Genomic DNA, 17,413 nt, shown 5'->3' with positions numbered 1-17,413 from the left:
AAAATTACCAAAAGAGGGTTAATTTCACAAAGCCTCTTAAATTATTCTATTATATTATATACATGTAGTTCTACAAAACACTAGTTTTTCATATTGCCCATAATGTAACATGTTAGGCGTAGCTGGTGTATTCGGCGGCCCCCCTCTCCCTATTTAGTTCTGGTTCACTGCTCTAGGTATAAGCACTATGGCTTTCAACAATTCAACCTAAATTGTTTCAATTTCAACCAATCTATAGAGCTAGCTGCTATTGAAATTCCATTTACAAATGGATAAGTCTTTTCTTAAGGTTCTGTTTGGTTATATAGAAATAAGCAAGAGAAGAAAACAAATAAAAAACAAATAAAAAGTGAAGTGAATGAAAAGAATAGATATTTTCTAGCATGCATTTAGTTAATATAAAAATTTATCCAAGAAAATTGTAAAAAAATATTAGTTTGTTAGTTTGGATAATGAAAAGAAAGTGATTATACATACCAAAACTACCCTTATGAAGTAAAATGATGGATTGTTAAATTCAAATATATAATTGTTTATATTCATTTCTATTATTTATATATAGAATAAGGTTTCATAATATTTTCCTAAGTAAAACTAATAATTAGTTTAAGATAAACAAATTAAAAATAAATAAATATAGAGATGAAGAGACAATACTACTGTTTAGGAGAAAAATCAAATATTTCACCATAAAATATATATATATATAGATTATGAGTGACTAGAATTACAATATAGAACAGAAAAAAATAAAAAATTCTATTTAGAAACAAGATTTATTTTGAGTAATTTTATGCAAACTATCATTGATATTCTACATATATAAGTATATAATTTGCGTTGGGAAATAGAAGTTGTTTTGGAGAAAATTTTGCACGATTAAGTTAATAGGTAAAATAGGAACTGCAAATAAATAGGGTTTCTTTCAAGTGAAAATAAAATTTTCGCGTGTTTTTTGGTAAAAAAATTTTGAGAAAAAATACTCAATTTGAGAAACTAAATTTTCCATTAAGTTTCTCTTTTTATCTATTCAAACTTTAAAAAAATTTAAAAAATTTCTCTTTCCTTTCTTTTCTAACTGTTTCAACCTAACCAAATAAAGTTTGTTAAAAGTAAAAGAACAATAATAAACTTCTTGTTCTATCAAAAAAAAAATAAAAAAATCAAATACAACGAAAGGATTGTACAGGTTAGGGACCATCGTACCATTTATTTATTTATTTTTTTTTTTTGTGCCAAAATGTTGTTTCATATAATCTTCTTAAATGGCCCGTATGTTTTGGTAACCTTAACCTTTATAAAACAAATGAACGTAAAATTTATAATAACACTCGTAATGATAAACTTTACCAATATCCCATCGCATTTCACAAGCTTGTAACATTTATCCCGATGAAACGTGGACAGGTGCTTTGTGTGGTGTCAGAATGTCAAGTGTCCCTATTGGACCCTTTCTCCCTCTCATCAAATATGTAAGTACCTACTAATTAACGCAAAAAAGAAAAAGAAAAAGAAAAAAAAAAAGAAAAGAAAAGAAAAGAAAAGAGTAAAGTTTTCTAAGGTCTTGTTTGCAATTGCTTATGTTTTGAGTGTTGTTTTCTTTGTTTTTTGTTTTTTTTTTTAAACGAAGCAAGATACGATAGCGTATTTAATAACGTTTGTTGTGATTTAAATATTATTAAATTTTTTTTTTGAAAAAAGACCAAAACCGAAAGTTCTAAATTGGTGTTTCAGATTGCTTCTTCAATATAACAATGAAAACTTGCAACACTTTTAAATGACCTTTTAACTAATTATTTTATTTTTAATATTTTTTTACTAAATATGTTTTCATATTTTTTTTTTCAAAATTTTTGTTACCAAACATATTTCTGAATTATACAACATACACTCTAGAATATAAAGTTGCTTTTATTTCATATCAAAACAAAATATAAAGTAAAAACAGTTGTCAAATATGCCCTAAACACCCAATTTTAATACTGTTCCTAAAATTAAAATTTTAACACGCAAACACATATATATATATATATATTGTCGGAATAACACGCAATTCAAATGGTGCAATTAATAGTGAGTTGCTCCTTAGGGAAATTAAACAATACTATATAATATAAAACTGTATGTTATAAATCTATAATTATTAATTAGATTAATGCTGTTACTTTGCCATTTCATTCATTTTTCAGTCACGCCAGAGTGAAAAACAAAATAGGAGTAACTGAAAAGAATCAGCCTGAGTCCCTTAATTTGATGGAATTTGAATTTAGAAATAGGATTTACGTTGTTTGGACACATCGGATTTAAAAATGATGAAATTTCAAATATCGTCTTTAACGCATTTAAAATCCCATATAAAAAGACAAGATTTGATGAGATTTGAAAGATAAATATTGTTTAATGATGATATTTTCATAATTAACCTTGTTAAATACTACTCAACCTATCACAATCTCCCTATTAACTCTAACCTATTAAATATCGTTGTAATATATATATATATATATATATATATATATATATATATTATCTCTTAATATTGAGAATATAAGTACAAGTTAGTAATCAAATATTATCATTTTTTGTTTGGTATTCTCTAATATCTCAAATTACATTCAACAGATTAATCTACTTTATTTTATAATCAAAAGTCATGCAATTCAATTATTCACAATTCACACCATGCCACAAACTTTATATTTATTTACACAGTGCAGATTGAATGAATAAAGATTACACTTTTATAAGCCAAGTTCATAAGTCTTTTATATAAAAAATGAATAATATATTAAAAATTTAATCTATAAGCAAAAGTTTAGTTATCAATTAATATACTTGTTAATTTTTATTGTATAAATTGTTGTGTATCAATTTCTAAGTGGCATACTTTTTTAATTACTAGTAATTGATATGCTGAGTAATTTATATAATAGTTCGTTATAAATATATATTTATATAAATTTTTGTTAATCTACATATTATTTTTGTTACAAAGTAATTAATATACTTTAATAAGCATGCTTAGTATTTAATAAATGAACTTATTTAAGATATTAATTAAATCAATGTTTAGGCTTAAGTTTACATTTTAGTATTCTTTTTTTTAATATATTGATTTAAGTATGTTGGTGATGATAGTTGAATAAGTTAGTTTTTTTAATTAATAAATAGTTATTTATTTTTTAATTAATTTGTTAAATAAATTTTATGTTTCAGTTCTATCGTGTAATCATTCAATTTGTTTATCTATTTGATGAAACTTTGAAATATATTTAATAATAAAATAAATATTTTATTTATTATTTAAATAAGGACAAAAATAGTATAATATTATTTTTATTTCAAATTCAACTTTAAATTATTCCAAATATATAAATGAAATTTCATTTTAATTCCAATTCCTATTCCTTTCCAAATTTCAAAATAATTGGTTCAAACAAAGCGTTAATTTTAATAATGGGTATATATATATATATAGAAAAAAGTAGTACTACTAAAGTTGAAGAAGAAGAAAGCTACTGATGGGTACAAAAGGAGATAGATACTGTTGGGAATTGAGTTTGAGATCCTCTCTCTCCTCCTACTCTTAGATCTAGGACACAGATTCTCTCCGCCCTCCTCTCTGTCTCGCTCGCTCTCCCCTTCTCTCTATATACACACACATACACATAGTCGAGATCGATAGATTAATCATGGATGCTGCGCAGCCACAAGCGACCGATCTTATCATCTCTACCCCGATTGGTATGTGTATTCCACTCTCACTCTCTATCTATATCTATATCTATCTATAAAATATTAAAATTATGATTTTAATGAGTTGGGGTTTAATTAGGTTCTGTTTGGATCAATTCATGGTTCTATTAGGTTTTTCTTAGATTAATTCATGGTTTCTGTTAAAATCCTAATTCATTTTCTCCATAAAAAATAAATCGTGTCAAGTCAATGAAGTAATTGAAGACGACCTTACTTCGTGTTTTCTTGATGCTGTTTTCTTAATTTACACAACATTATCACTGTATATATGATCAATTCATATTGATCGAAACTGCTGCCTTCTGTATTTAGATCATCCACGAAACTACTAAATTATAGGGAGAAGTTGCTATTTTTTTTATAAAAAAAAAAAAAAATTATACGTGTAAGGAGATATTTAAAAAAAAAATTATACGTGTAAGGAGATATTGCACAATTGGGAACTGTTGGGGTAAGGTGACTAGAAGGTGGTTTTGTCTATTCTAGTTTTCTGTGGCTTAAAATCTAACCTCAAGACTCTGGCTGGGTTCAAGTGACAGTATGCATGCTGACATGTTGTCTTTGTATAGGATAGCTTCAAGATATGAATAAAATAGCATTGTCCTATTGGACATAAAAGCCTTGATCAATGTTTAGTAGTGGTCCTATGCTTTCTCATTTGCGTATAAATAATATGAAAATTTTGTTCCCCTCGGAATATGTTGGTGCTTCTGGTGTTGGAGTGTGAATTTCTTCAATATTTATGGACAATTTTAGTAGAAGTTTTGCTGTCTTATTTTTGCAGCCATTCCATAGGAGTTTAAGGTGACACTTATCCACACACACGCGGAAAAAGAAAAAAGAAAAAAAAACAAAAAAAAAAAAAAGACTTGTAGAAATAAATAAAAAAATAAAAAATAATTAAAAAAAAAAAACAAAAATGAAAAAAAGAAGAGTTTAAGGCGATGCTCCGAACACAGCGCCCTTAAGTTACAATATTATTCTTATCATCATTACTGGTGTATATTTTTGCTTGCGTGTCCTTAAGTTACAATATTATTATTGCAATTATTATTATCATCATCATTATTGATGTAGATTTTGGTTTCTACCACGCTCATTATTTTGTATAAGTTTGTATATTGGGTTCTTTTTTTTATCATACATCCTTGTACTTCATCCAACAAATTAAAACTATGAATCTCTATTTATGGGTGACTATTATTTGCTTTCACATATATATATATATATATATTTTGATAAGTAAGCTTTCACATATATTTTTGTTCTTCCATGTAACATTTGCAACTGTGGATTCATACATTCATGTTTTTCTTATTATCGTGTATGCATAGGTGTGCACCTGTGGATATTATCGCACATAGTCATAGCTTCAAGTTTACATATCCCTAAATTTAGCTTATGGTTGGTCAATAATTTGTAATGCCTGTGTTACTAAGACTCACTGAGCATACTAATCATGGGTGCAGAAGAGAAACCTGTCGAACCAGATAAAATGAAGGAACAGGTAGCTGTAAATTCACAATGATGCAATTCATTATACTACTTGTTCAAAAATGTATCTTATAAAAACCTGTCATCTTGTTATCTTCTATCAGCATCTTTGAGCCAAAAAAATGAGAGGTTGGTTTCTCCTAATTTTTCTCAGGATGCTGCCATAGGTCATTCAAGGGACAATGCTGGTCAAGTGGGATCTTTGGGTTCAGGTGGTGATCGCGCTGTCTATGCACCTAATATATATGCTCCTCAGGCCCAGGGCATCTACTTTAAAGGTTAGTTTTCAATCCCATAGTGCTATCTGGATTGCTTTGATTTTTGGACCAATCAAAGGTCTAGCCAATCTGCAAATATGCCCGACTGTATCTATACTGCCTTTTTTTCTTGCATATCAGGATGACATTATTCAGAAAAAATTGATGCTTGTAACACAATATTAACCAAGTAAACATGTTCACTTGTGAGGGCAAAACCAACCATGTGTGTACTGGGTGTTCTGCAACATCACCTTAACGTTCTAACTTCTGAGTGAAAATATTATTCTAGAAAAAGGATGTTTATCTTGTAAAGAAAATATATTGGAGTTTCAGCACTCAAATGAAACCAATAGATTCCCTATATTGCTGATATTAAGTCTTATTTTAGCTCCAGTTTTGGTATGGATTGACATCGAATCTCCATAAATTTGTTGCAAGGTGTTAAATTAGTGAGCTTTTTGATAGAAAAAATATCAATGCATATCAAAATTAAAATTGAATCTAAATATTCTTCCAATTCCTTCAACCTAAAGAACCTTGGAAATTTTCAGTACTAGAACTCACTTGTGATCCAAGGATGTGCATCTGCATGTCATGTTCTTCAGATTGGACCTGTGACATGATGCTTCCATTTTTTTGAGGGCTCGATTCATCTACACTTAATGTTCTCTTGGGATTTTATATATGGCATGCTTCCCTTTGGGGGTTGGGCTAGCCATGGCTTCATATTCTACTAGCATGAATTATGATGCAAAATTCACTTTTGGATGTGTTTCTATACTGTGCCAACTTTGTAGTTTTCTAGAATAGGCATTATTGGCCCATTCAGTTGAAGTTAGAGAAAAGGTTGCTTTCATCTCCCATAGTTGTTGAATGTAGTGCATTAATTCTGGAACATCATTAAATAATTTTTGATGTTCAGACATGTTTGGGGGAAATGAAATGGAAAATAAATGGAGGGAACAGTAAATATAAGTTGAGAGGCAAGTAATCCATTTTTTTGGCGTTCCTTATGGATAGAAAGAAGTGAAATGGGAGGAAATGAGCACCTCTATTCCTTATTTCCCCTCTCAAGGAATGGGATGAAATGGATGGAAAGGAAGAAGAGTCAAGTGATTGCCCATCTTATCGATTGTTCTTATTAGAAGCAAATTCCTTTCTCCCCTTCATACCAACAGGAATAGAACATAATTTTCCTCTCTTTTCTTATATTTCTTATTAACTCCCAAAGAAGTTGAGGAACTATTACTTTCTTTTCTCTCCTAAAACTGCAAACAAGGGGATGGATTATCATCTTCTCTTCTTTTTCTTTCTCTTGCTCAAGGGACAGCGACCATCCTCCCTTTTCAATCTTATTTTATTTTATCAGAACTCTCAAAGAAAGTGTTTAAAATCAAGTATTGCACTCGGGTACACAGCCTTCAAATTTGAAGTCTGTATATGAAATGGAATCAAACACATGCATTCTTCAAGAAGTTTAAGAACACAGAGCTATATCTTTGCAAGTTATTTTTTTATTCTAAATATTATGTGTGTGTGTGTGTGTACATAGAGTTCAACTGGTTGAAGCAATCAATAAAAATTTGGCGGACTGCATGTGCCCGGTGGTGGATTATGGGGTGCTTTAAGAGGCCCAACTCCACCATCGTCGACCAAAAAGGAACAAAATTTGGCACTCGCTTAACCCATTTTTAGGCTCTATGATGCTTATACTGGTCCGTCTCTCATTCTTTCAGCTCTCTATAATAATATCTTAAGCAACTAAAGATAGTATTTTGTAAGTTGTTGAAAGGATATAATTAAATGGGCCATGCACTCTATCCGTAGATCAGTTTCAGGGGTTTTCTGCAATCCATATGTAAAACGTTGCCCAGTGACAAATTAAACTTTGATGGTTTGATCTGACTTGCATTTAGTCACAATATTTGGGCAGTTGTGGTGTAAAGGGTCTTTTCACTTCATATTTACCGTTCATATGTTTATCACTTTATCATGCCTACTTTAATTTACAGAAATTAACCAAAGGGAATCATTCAGGTTACGAAAATGCCCCTGGTGAGTGGGACGAGTACCCTCCATATGTTAATGCTGAAGGATTCGATATTGGATCTCCTGTAAGTTATAACTCTTACTCTTTCATCCATTACTTATTTTCATCTCATGTGCTAAGCTGAGTCCACCCCCCCTCCTAAAAAAAAAAATTGTTTTGTAAATAAGTCCAACGTTTGGTCCCAAAATTCATAAAAAAGAGTTCAATTTGCCCCCCCACCAAAATTTTCCAAAACACTTATTTATTGGCAAATAAATAAATAAATAAAATAGTGAGCGTGGAAATAAATATAACTTATATTTTCCGAAATTATATTTTAACTTAAACCCTTTTAGCCTTTACTTTTGAAGTCCAATATTGTGAAACAAAAATGTAAGTTCATTATTATGGTAGGCTAACATATCGTTACTACATTTAGAATAATATACACACATTGTATGGAACTATTTGAATTCAAGAGAGAAAAAAGAGAACTTATACCTATGTGTCTTTTTAATAAAGATACATGTATCTTCTTTCTATGTTTTTGTTAGATGGTGTTTATAGGGAAAAATATCTTAAATTATATGTTAATCTCCATTTGTGAGTCTTTTGAGCAGGGAAGGAGGGAAAACTAAAAGAAGGGAAAACTAAAGTGTTATGATACCAAGATGGCAGAAATGACCATAATAACTAAAATATCATATAAGCTAATATTTTTTGTTGTCACTTGTAAAATGAAAAGTTCTATAGTTACTCCTTGTATAAATTATATGTTAAAGTATTTCTCTATTTTGCATCTAAAAATTGTGTTTAATTAATACGTGCCGGATTTTGTTCAGTTAAATGATACTTTTATTACTAATTTCTCAATAAGGTAATAATTATATATATCTTTCTCAAAGTGAAATAAAAAAACTCATAAAAAATCAAAAATTAATTTTTTTTGAAATTTGAAACTATTGTTGGAGGAAAATTAATTTTTTTAATAATGGTTTTTCTTTACCACTTCTCTTATTCCATGTAAGATGTAACTTATCATTTTCTCTTCTCTATGTGTTTTCTTTGTCATATCAATTTTCCATCTCTATTTATTTCGAAGGCATTTTTTTTTTAATTATATTTTCCTCAATACATATACCAAGATTAAAATTCTGAGGAAAATTATGTTATAATTGATATATAATTTTTTCAAATTTTAGGGGAAAGACCAAAATTAACATGGATAGAGGTAGAGTTAGCAAGGAAAGATATGATAACATGTGGTTTGAGTGAGGTGATGGCCTTAGATAGAGTGGAAATGGAAAAATAGGATTCATATAGCCGTCCCAAGTAGTTGGGAAAAGGCTTTATTGTTGAGTTGAGTTGTAATATAACTCATTGTATTTTGCTTTTCACGTTTGATCTTGTTTAGGGCATCTACAGCGATAACCCCTCTCTCGTGTTTCATACTGGTTATGGCTACAGTCCACAAGTGCCATATGGACCATATTCCCCCGTCACAACACCTTTGCCTTCTGTCAGGGGTGATGCTCAATTATATTCCCCTCAGCAGTACACATACTCAGGACCACCATATTATCAACAGCTAGTTCCTCCTAACATGCAATATATTAGTTCACCAACTCCAGTTTCACAACCACAGCTGAACTCGTTAATGAATGTTGACCAACAAGTTGACGGGATGCTTCTCGGGCAGAGACCTGGTTATTCCTCTTCGCTGGGGTCTTTTGGTGGAAATTTTTCTGGAAATCCTGGAAACCTTGGTTTTCATGATATGCATCAAGGGTTTGACGCCTTCAGATCTGGTGGACTTTGGTCTGATTGGCCAAAACCTTCAGACAGACAGAGGTCTCTTACTCCATTACCACCTGCAGTCTCTCCACAAATGATTGGCACTCTCGGGTCGTTTGGGCAAAATGTTGGAATGGTTTGTAGTCTTACCTATGCATTTTTATGACTAGTATGGCAACTTATGCATGCTTTAAAGATCTCAATGTGTGCTTTTTGTTTATTTTTCTTATTCTTTTTAAAATTTGTTGACAAGCAAATATTGCTTTCGGAATTTTAAGATATCTCAATTTGGGCTTGCTGTTAAAGTTGGAAAAAAATGCGAGAATTACCTGAGTCTTGGTGCAGAGTGTTTTATCCTGAGCAACATGTGGGTTAAAGGGCTCTATTCTCATTGCAGTACTTTTAATAACCTCTGCTTAGTGAGCTAGTCCAAAGTGTTTTAACTTCTATGCTTGTAATCCAAGAAACACATATACTACTAACAAGGGGCACAGACATGACATGACATGGACACAACGATACGGCAAATCATACAAAATTAAGACATTGACACCGTGGGGACATGGGACTAATAAATATGTCTTTTTATAAATGATCCTCTATTTTGGGAGTAATATTATTTTTCATCTACCTAAGTTACCTAACAATGAAAAATCCACAAATCATTATAACTAATGAGCTATAAAATAATTAGTTTATAGTTTAAGAACTACACAATTGGGTCCATGAAAACAATAATACTTGTTTTTTGAATAAAAACCTTTAAAAATTTGGCTTATGACCACCATATTATTTCCAATGTTCAAAGAAGTCATCATATTTGCGCTTTAACCCTTATTTCGTTTTAAAATTTTCTTAAAACTCCCTAACAATGCGATACACATTTTGGACACGTTTTCATGGTGTGTCCTACTATGTCTGCAGTGTTTCCAGAAATAAAAAAGAATCCAGACATGTCTTTTGGCATGTCTGACACGTGTCAGACCGTGTTTGTCAAGTGTCCGTGTCCAACATGGATTCCTTGACCTTTTAGGCGTGTCCGTGCTTCCTGGCTTGTAATCATATAGAGCTTGTAAAGAATTTACCTGCAGTAGGCAGCATTAAATTCATGCTATTCAGCAAAGTTCTTGAAAACTCGGTCAACCTATCGCTTATTGTCGTAATTGCTGAACACTTGAATGAATGCATTGGTGATATGAATGTCATGAATTATCATAATACCGTTAACCACTGCAGACTCAGGATGATAGTGATTATATGATAACTCTAGAAAGTAAAGAAAATTGAATTACCAGAAGATACTGAATGATAGAATATGAATTATCCTTTCTGTTTATAGTTAACACGTATTCTGCCTTTTTCATCATCAGATGCCAACATGCCATTAACACATAAATAAGATGATTCTTTTAGTTGGATTCGTGGGGTCAACTAATTTGGTTCCAGTCGTGTTTTGTGCAAAATTTGGGATATATTGCGCCTTTTATTTGAAAACGTATAATTAAATGTCTTAAACAGTTACATAATTATGTTCTTAGAGAAGTATTGAAGCCAATACTGAGATGGTTATAACCACTGTTTTTCCGGGAGGTATCATGAGTTCTTGAGAAGCCTGTCTTGAAAATCAGTGGGGAACTTCTCAAAAACTTATCTGAAGCCCAAAAAGAATGAATTCCCAATGATCCTTAAATAACGCAGACAAAATATCTTAGTTGTCATTGTGCTTCGTAACTTCTCTAAATGCTCCTCACTTTTTCTTTACTCTTCCTAATTTCTTTTTTCCATATAATCATTGTGGTTCCTACACCATCTTTCATTTTACAAACTGAGAGTTATAATTGAACTATTTTTATTTCATATCTCAAGTTCCAAATTTTTGAGCAAATACAACAAGACCTTCTTTTTCTTTTTCCTTTTCCTTTTTAAGGTTAACGACAATGTGATGATTTGTCCTACATGCCATTTTTTGTCATTTTATTATATTCACACATAATCATTGCAGTGACTGATTACACAATGCGTTTCTGCTTTCACCGTGCAACTTTCTGTTTGTTTTTCATTTCTTTCCCAGTATTCAATACTCTTTCCTAAATCTGCATGCATAGTTCTTCAATATGCATGAAAGCCACCTTTTTGGATTGTCTTTTGTAACTGATGAGTGATGACCCATGCTGGAAGGTTGTCAATGAGCAAAAACTACTGTGCCATGTAACTCTATTAACATGTTTCATACATGCATCGCTCATAAGTCATAAGTAAGCCATGCAACTATATTGTCATTTAATTTTAATTATTAAATATGATTGTTGAATCATTTGAAATAGTGACATCTTTTCCTGACTTGAATGATGGTATTTGATTAAGATTTGAACAAGGATGGCAAAGGTACTTCTAGGAAGGAATCATTTAGTTTTTTACAGCTATGTGTTATCATAAACATGATAGTCCAAGTTAATGCATTGGTTTGCGTTGGTGGTGTTTCTTTGACCATTACAAAAAGTTGACTTGCCATAGATGTATCTGTACCTGCTGTTATCCTGTCAGTGGCAGTTACAACAATGGACCATCACTTGCTTCATCTTTTGAATTTTATTTTATTTTTTAATTTAAGTTTTTCCATATGAATGCTGTCTTTTGAATCTAAATGACAACCGAGTAGAGTCATGGCTTTATTTGTGTTGCATGGTATTTTATCTTCTGCAGGCTTCTCCGCAACCAAGATCATTCTACGGGTTTGGATCTGGTTCAAACTCTTATAGCAGAGGGCACCTGCACGGTGGTTTTAATCAGGGTTCTAGCTTTGGAAGTGAATCCATTTCCAGTTTGGGAACAAACACTAGGGGCTGGCTTTCTCTTGATAATGGTAGACGTGGAAAGAGCAATGGTTCTCTATGCAATTGTAGCGGCACAATTGATATTCTCAGTGAGCAAAACCGTGGGCCAAGGGCCTCGAAACCAAAGAGCCTGATTGCAAATGAAAATAGTCTTGCCAGTGATGGTAACAAGCAGAGCTTGTCGACTGCCAAGACACATGATGGGTCCTACAACCACCCCGATTTTGTCACAGAATACGAGGATGCCAAGTTCTTCATCATCAAATCTTATAGTGAAGATAATGTTCACAAGAGTATCAAATATGGTGTCTGGGCCAGTACTCCAAATGGAAACAGAAAATTAGATGCTGCTTATGGTGAAGCGAAGGAGAAGCAAAGCACCTGCCCCATTTTTCTCTTGTTTTCGGTAATTTGTTAATCCTTAAGTCTGATAAGGCAAGAATTAAGTCCAAGTGATTTTCCTATATAATTGTTGCTGATGCAAAACTTTTATAGTTTACTAGACCTGCTGGAATGCATTGTCGGTTTTTTTTTTTTAGAATAATTAATTTGGAAAGGGGTCATTTTTTGGTGCAATAGTAAGTATCTTGAGGATGTAGGTTCGAGTCTGGGGGCAGCCACTTTGTGCAAAATTATACCAAAGCTAAGGTCTGTCTCTGGTCTTCCCCTTCCAGGACCCCGCGTAGACAGGACCTGCATGAGGTAATGGCCTTTCATTCATTTAATTACATTAGAACTGGGGAACTCCTAAATTAGCTGGAGCTTGTAGTAATGTCATCAGATTGGGTGTTGCATAGTTTCCAACTGGGACACCGTCTGCTCTGATTGAGTTTTTTATCCCTAGAAGAATCTAAATTTTATGTGAAATAAAATCAGGTTGAGGATGTTTGTACCAGTTTTGATCCATTACGGAGGAAGCCAAATGTATAATTATTACTTTATGACGTTTAACTCCTGCAGTTGGTGCTTAGAGTTTTATCATTCACATGGCAATTCCCAAGGCGAAGAAAAAGGTGGGTTGACTTAGGTAACTGTTAGTCGGCGAGAAGTTATTGTTTGACCGATATAAACGTCGGTTTAAACCACTTTAAAACATTTATTTTCTTTCAAAATGATTTCCCTTGCAATGGACTAAGCTTTACAGATTTTACCATTTTTGTTTTTGAACTAGATGCTTTGGTGCCTCAGGATAATGTGAGAATATAATGGTCTATTTTAGATTTGTTGACCAAGTCCTGTCTTCACTGACTAGATAATGTCTATCAGTTTTCATCAATAGATAGTTTTTTAAATCCTCTCTGCAGAACTTTTAAAGATCATAGTGAAGATATGCAGGCCTTAAACAAATATGTGAACCTCAGGTTTACGTATGTTTACCCATCAGAAGAGTAATCTGTTTTTCTGCTTTACATGCATTTATTACTAATCCAAAACGACCTTGAGATACCTTAAGCATGGTTATTCTCCAACCCTTGAAATTCATTCCTACTGCTTTTGTTGTCATCGACAAATTGTAGTTGCTTTCATAAATAATTAAATACCCAACTTCTTTATTGCCATTTCTTTTTTCTGTTTTTAATTATGTATTGCATTTTGTTTTTTACAATAATTCACAGGTGAATGCTAGTGCTCAATTCTGTGGAGTGGCTGAAATGGTTGGACCTGTAGATTTTGACAAAAGTGTGGACTACTGGCAGCAAGATAAATGGAGTGGACAGTTTCCGGTCAAGTGGCATATTGTCAAAGATGTTCCCAACAGTCATTTTCGTCACATTGTGCTTGAAAATAATGATAACAAGCCCGTAACCAACAGCCGAGACACTCAGGAGGTAGGAATTTATTTGACATTTCTGAAGTGATTAAATTTTTTTCTGGAGTTATCTACCTAGGATTGATTAATTGTTAAAGCCCATAACCAACAGTCGAGACATTCTGGAGGTAGGAATTTATGTGAGATTTCTGAAGTGATTAAAATTTTCTGGGGTTATCTACCTGGGATTAATTCACTGTTCTGTGCTAATTCAATCTTAGGTAAGCCTGTTAGCTTCTGTAACTTTTGAATTAACTGCAGCAGCTGACTAAAGTTTCAGAACTATCCAGTTTGTAACTGAGAAGTTCTTGTTAGTTGTTTTTTTTCCATTTACGACCTCAAGCCTTAAAAACCAGTAAAAGAGTAAAAGGCTGTTTTTAGTCAACCTGTTCCCCCCAATTTATTTAATTCTGTGGTGGTTCATGCAACCAGAGTCCTCCTTAGTCTCTTTATAATTTGCTTGATCCTAAATTTGTTTCCTTAATCTGAGGATGGAGTAACTGCTGCTGTCGGTGGTTAAGTGCAGTTGTAGCTGAGTGGTTGAATCATAAATGCTGGCATGGCATCTAAAATAGAGAGCGGGTTAGGGTTTCAATTTTTATCATTCCAAGTAAAATATATATATAGGGTAAAGTGCAATAAACCCCCCTCAATTATACCTCAAGTGCAACTAACCCCCCTCAACTACAAATAACCCCCCTCAACTATGGTCTTGGTGTAGTCATAGGACACAGAAATTTTTCTGGTCATCTCCTATCACCGGAAATTGAAAAAGTCTATTTTACCCCTCATAAAAGGGTGCCACATCACAATAAAACGCCACCGTTTTACTCAGCAACTTAAATGAAATTAAATTTAATTTCAGTCCAGTGGCAACAACGGGAAAGGTTTATTTGTTGGAGAACCAGATCTGGACGTGCCGAGTACGACCTAAGAGCCATCACCGGAGGTGCCATATTTAATAATAAGGAATCGCTGGAATTGGAGAAAGAGTGATTCAAACTGTTGAAATCATTGGTGGATCTGAGTGTGCTCTATCGCCTGTACCACCAATTCCCAAAATTGGAGCTGCCACAACGGAGCCACCGTGGCCGGTGGTGCTTGTGGATTTGCAGGAGACCGGTGTCCGACTCGTCCACAGTTTGATGGTCTGCGCCTAGGCGGTCCAAAAAGACAAATCTTAAGCTCGCCGACGCGTTGGTAAAGCTTGTTAGCAATGTCGCAAGCCGCTGCGATGAGAAAGCTTGCAAACTACTTCGCTCAAGCCGTAGCTCGGAGAATCTACAAAATCTACCCTTAGAGACAACTCTTACTCAGATATGTTTCAAAAAATTTAGCACAAAAACAACCAATCGTGTCCAGCCACCGACCACAATTAATTCCTAATCGCAAAAGTCCCAACCCCTCTCACCACTGACACAACAAACCACAAGCCTCACATAGCATCAGTGCCTTCGTCGGAATCGTGTCATCATCCTCGTCGCTTGGATCTTCTCTTCCCATTGTACTTGTCGGAATTGCATAAGAGCAGTCGTGGTGGAGATGATACATGGTTTATATATATATATCAAAATTATAGTCTTTTATTCTCACAAGGGTTTTCTGGTCATTTAATGAGAAATAATGTATCACGTGACATGCAAGAGGTTAAAATTCAACGTGCGATGACCGGATTGGGTAAACTGCAACCAAAAGACATAGTTTGAGGGGTTTTCTGCTTATTTAGAAATTCAGGGGGGTTTTGTGCTTATTTGGGTATAGTTGAGGGGGGTTTAATGCACTTTACCCATATATATATATATATATATATATATATTTAAAAAGAAGAAGAAGAAGAAGAAGAAGAAGAGGAGGTTATATTTATTTGTTTTTAGATAATCATGTAAGCAGGTGCTGTCAGTTTTGATGACTTATCCTGCTGGATATCAATTTCCTACATTTCGGTTGTATTTTATTGAAGTTCCATTGTCCTCTATTTCTTTTTATTTTTATATTGAGATCTCTGCAGCATGATTTGTTTAAAGGAAAATATTATGTAGGTATTGATTGTGTTTTTCTTTATTATTTGTCTTTACTTGCTTTTATGTCTAAATGAACATTGCAGGTGAAATTGGAACAAGGTATTGAAATGTTGAAGATTTTCAAGAACTATGAAACTGATACGTCCATCCTTGATGACTTTGCTTTTTACGATGACCGGCAAAAGGCCATACAAGAAAGGAAGGCCAGGCAGCAGGCAAGCCTGGTGGGTGTTGGGGGAAATGAACATGGAAATGTTGTTACATTATCTAACGATTTCATCAAGAAGATGTCCAAGAGTTTTGCACAGGTCGTCCAGTTGGAGGAGTGTGGTAAAGAAGCCTCTGTAACTGTCAGAGCTGGTTCTGCCCCGGATGGCTCCGTGAGCACCAGAGTTGAACTGGATCATGCTGTAAACAGCAGTGGCGTCAACAGCTCAGACTAGCTAGTCGAGTCAGTTGTATCAAATGCAGGCTATCTCAGGCGGCTCGTTATGTATTTGACACACAACCTTTAGTTATTCACTTCTTCATTTTCAGTTTTAGATTAATGTGTGAGGTGGGTGTGATAAGTCTCAGAATTTATTAGAGGGCATTGGTGTCTCCTAGAAAGCTCTTGCAAGTGTTAACGGGCTGAAGAAGGGCTTCATGTAAATTAGGTGGCCGCTGAGTGCAGCTTTAAGATTGTAATTCTTACTCCCTCCCTTTTTTCTCTCTTTTTTCCTTTTCATATATTTGTCCTTTGTTTTTGCTTTGTTTATTGGGTGAGAGTAGTTATGTGAAAACACTTTGAAGTTTTGAGCTTGTAAAGTTACTCATCTTGGCAGGCAGTTCAATAATGGAGTGAAGCAAAAGACATTAATGGAATAATTGTTTTGTCAATTATGTTGGATTGATAGTTTTTGTAGCACAGGCAACTCTCTCTCTCTCTCTCTCTCTCTCTCTCTCTATATATATATATATGTATGTATATATATATATATATATTTTACTGGAGTTTCGGATTATTTTCTTGAGAGTTCTATATATATATATGTATGAAAAGAATTACGAGTCATTTTTGCTTGTTTGAATTATCTATTGCATGCAAGTTGGTTGTAAAAAGGTAATTCACACAAAGGATTGGGTTAAGGACATGTGCAAATTGAGTTCTAGATGATCACCCTAAGACGATAATGTAGTGTCTGTCTTCTAGCATCAACATCAACCACGCTTAATTTTTCTTAAAAGAGCATTTTTCATTTATTTTTAGCTCATCTCGAAGGAACTAAAATCAAATTTGATTATGAGCTATTTTGCATGTAATGTAATTAAAATTTGTCTGGTAAAAGTAAATAGGGTAATTTACACAGACCTCTCCTATGGTTTGTTATAATTACTGGCAGCACTCTTCTTTTTTTCAAAAATTACGCGGACCT

General features: G+C 33.2%; 1 protein-coding gene across 3 annotated transcripts; it reads left to right on the top strand.

Annotated features, from left to right (window-relative positions):
* Positions 1–3,490: 3,490 nt before the first annotated feature.
* On the top strand, positions 3,491–16,905 carry LOC132283628 (YTH domain-containing protein ECT4). 3 transcript variants are annotated; one of them, XM_059785614.1, is made up of 8 exons: positions 3,491–3,744; positions 5,226–5,263; positions 5,405–5,528; positions 7,548–7,624; positions 8,954–9,469; positions 12,037–12,573; positions 13,784–13,996; positions 16,082–16,905. In XM_059785614.1, exons 1-8 carry the CDS (start codon positions 3,693–3,695, stop codon positions 16,439–16,441), a joined length of 1,917 nt encoding a protein of 638 aa, XP_059641597.1. In that variant the 5' UTR covers positions 3,491–3,692; the 3' UTR covers positions 16,442–16,905. The 3 variants fall into 3 exon arrangements, with proteins under 3 accessions (XP_059641597.1, XP_059641599.1, XP_059641598.1); XM_059785616.1 differs by lacking the exon at positions 5,226–5,263 and having other exon boundaries at positions 5,418–5,528; XM_059785615.1 differs by lacking the exon at positions 5,226–5,263.
* The last annotated feature ends 508 nt before the right edge of the window (positions 16,906–17,413 follow it).

This window comes from Cornus florida, unplaced genomic scaffold (genome assembly GCF_030987335.1).
Source record: "Cornus florida cultivar Cherokee Brave unplaced genomic scaffold, ASM3098733v1 CherokeeBrave_3.0.0_Hap2_Chr11, whole genome shotgun sequence".
Lineage (NCBI taxonomy): Eukaryota > Viridiplantae > Streptophyta > Magnoliopsida > Cornales > Cornaceae > Cornus > Cornus florida.
The sequence above is the reverse complement of the archived record's forward strand: the minus strand, read 5'-3'. Positions and strand labels throughout refer to the sequence as shown.

Bases quoted from the DNA above. Each gene is read 5' to 3' on its own strand.
- LOC132283628 (XM_059785614.1), top strand. From the start codon at position 3,693: ATGGATGCTGCGCAGCCACAAGCGACCGATCTTATCATCTCTACCCCG. The intron at 3,745-5,225 runs GTATGTGTATTC...TCATGGGTGCAG, and splicing joins TATCATCTCTACCCCGATTG to AAGAGAAACCTGTCGAACCA. The intron at 12,574-13,783 runs GTAATTTGTTAA...AATAATTCACAG, and splicing joins CCATTTTTCTCTTGTTTTCG to GTGAATGCTAGTGCTCAATT.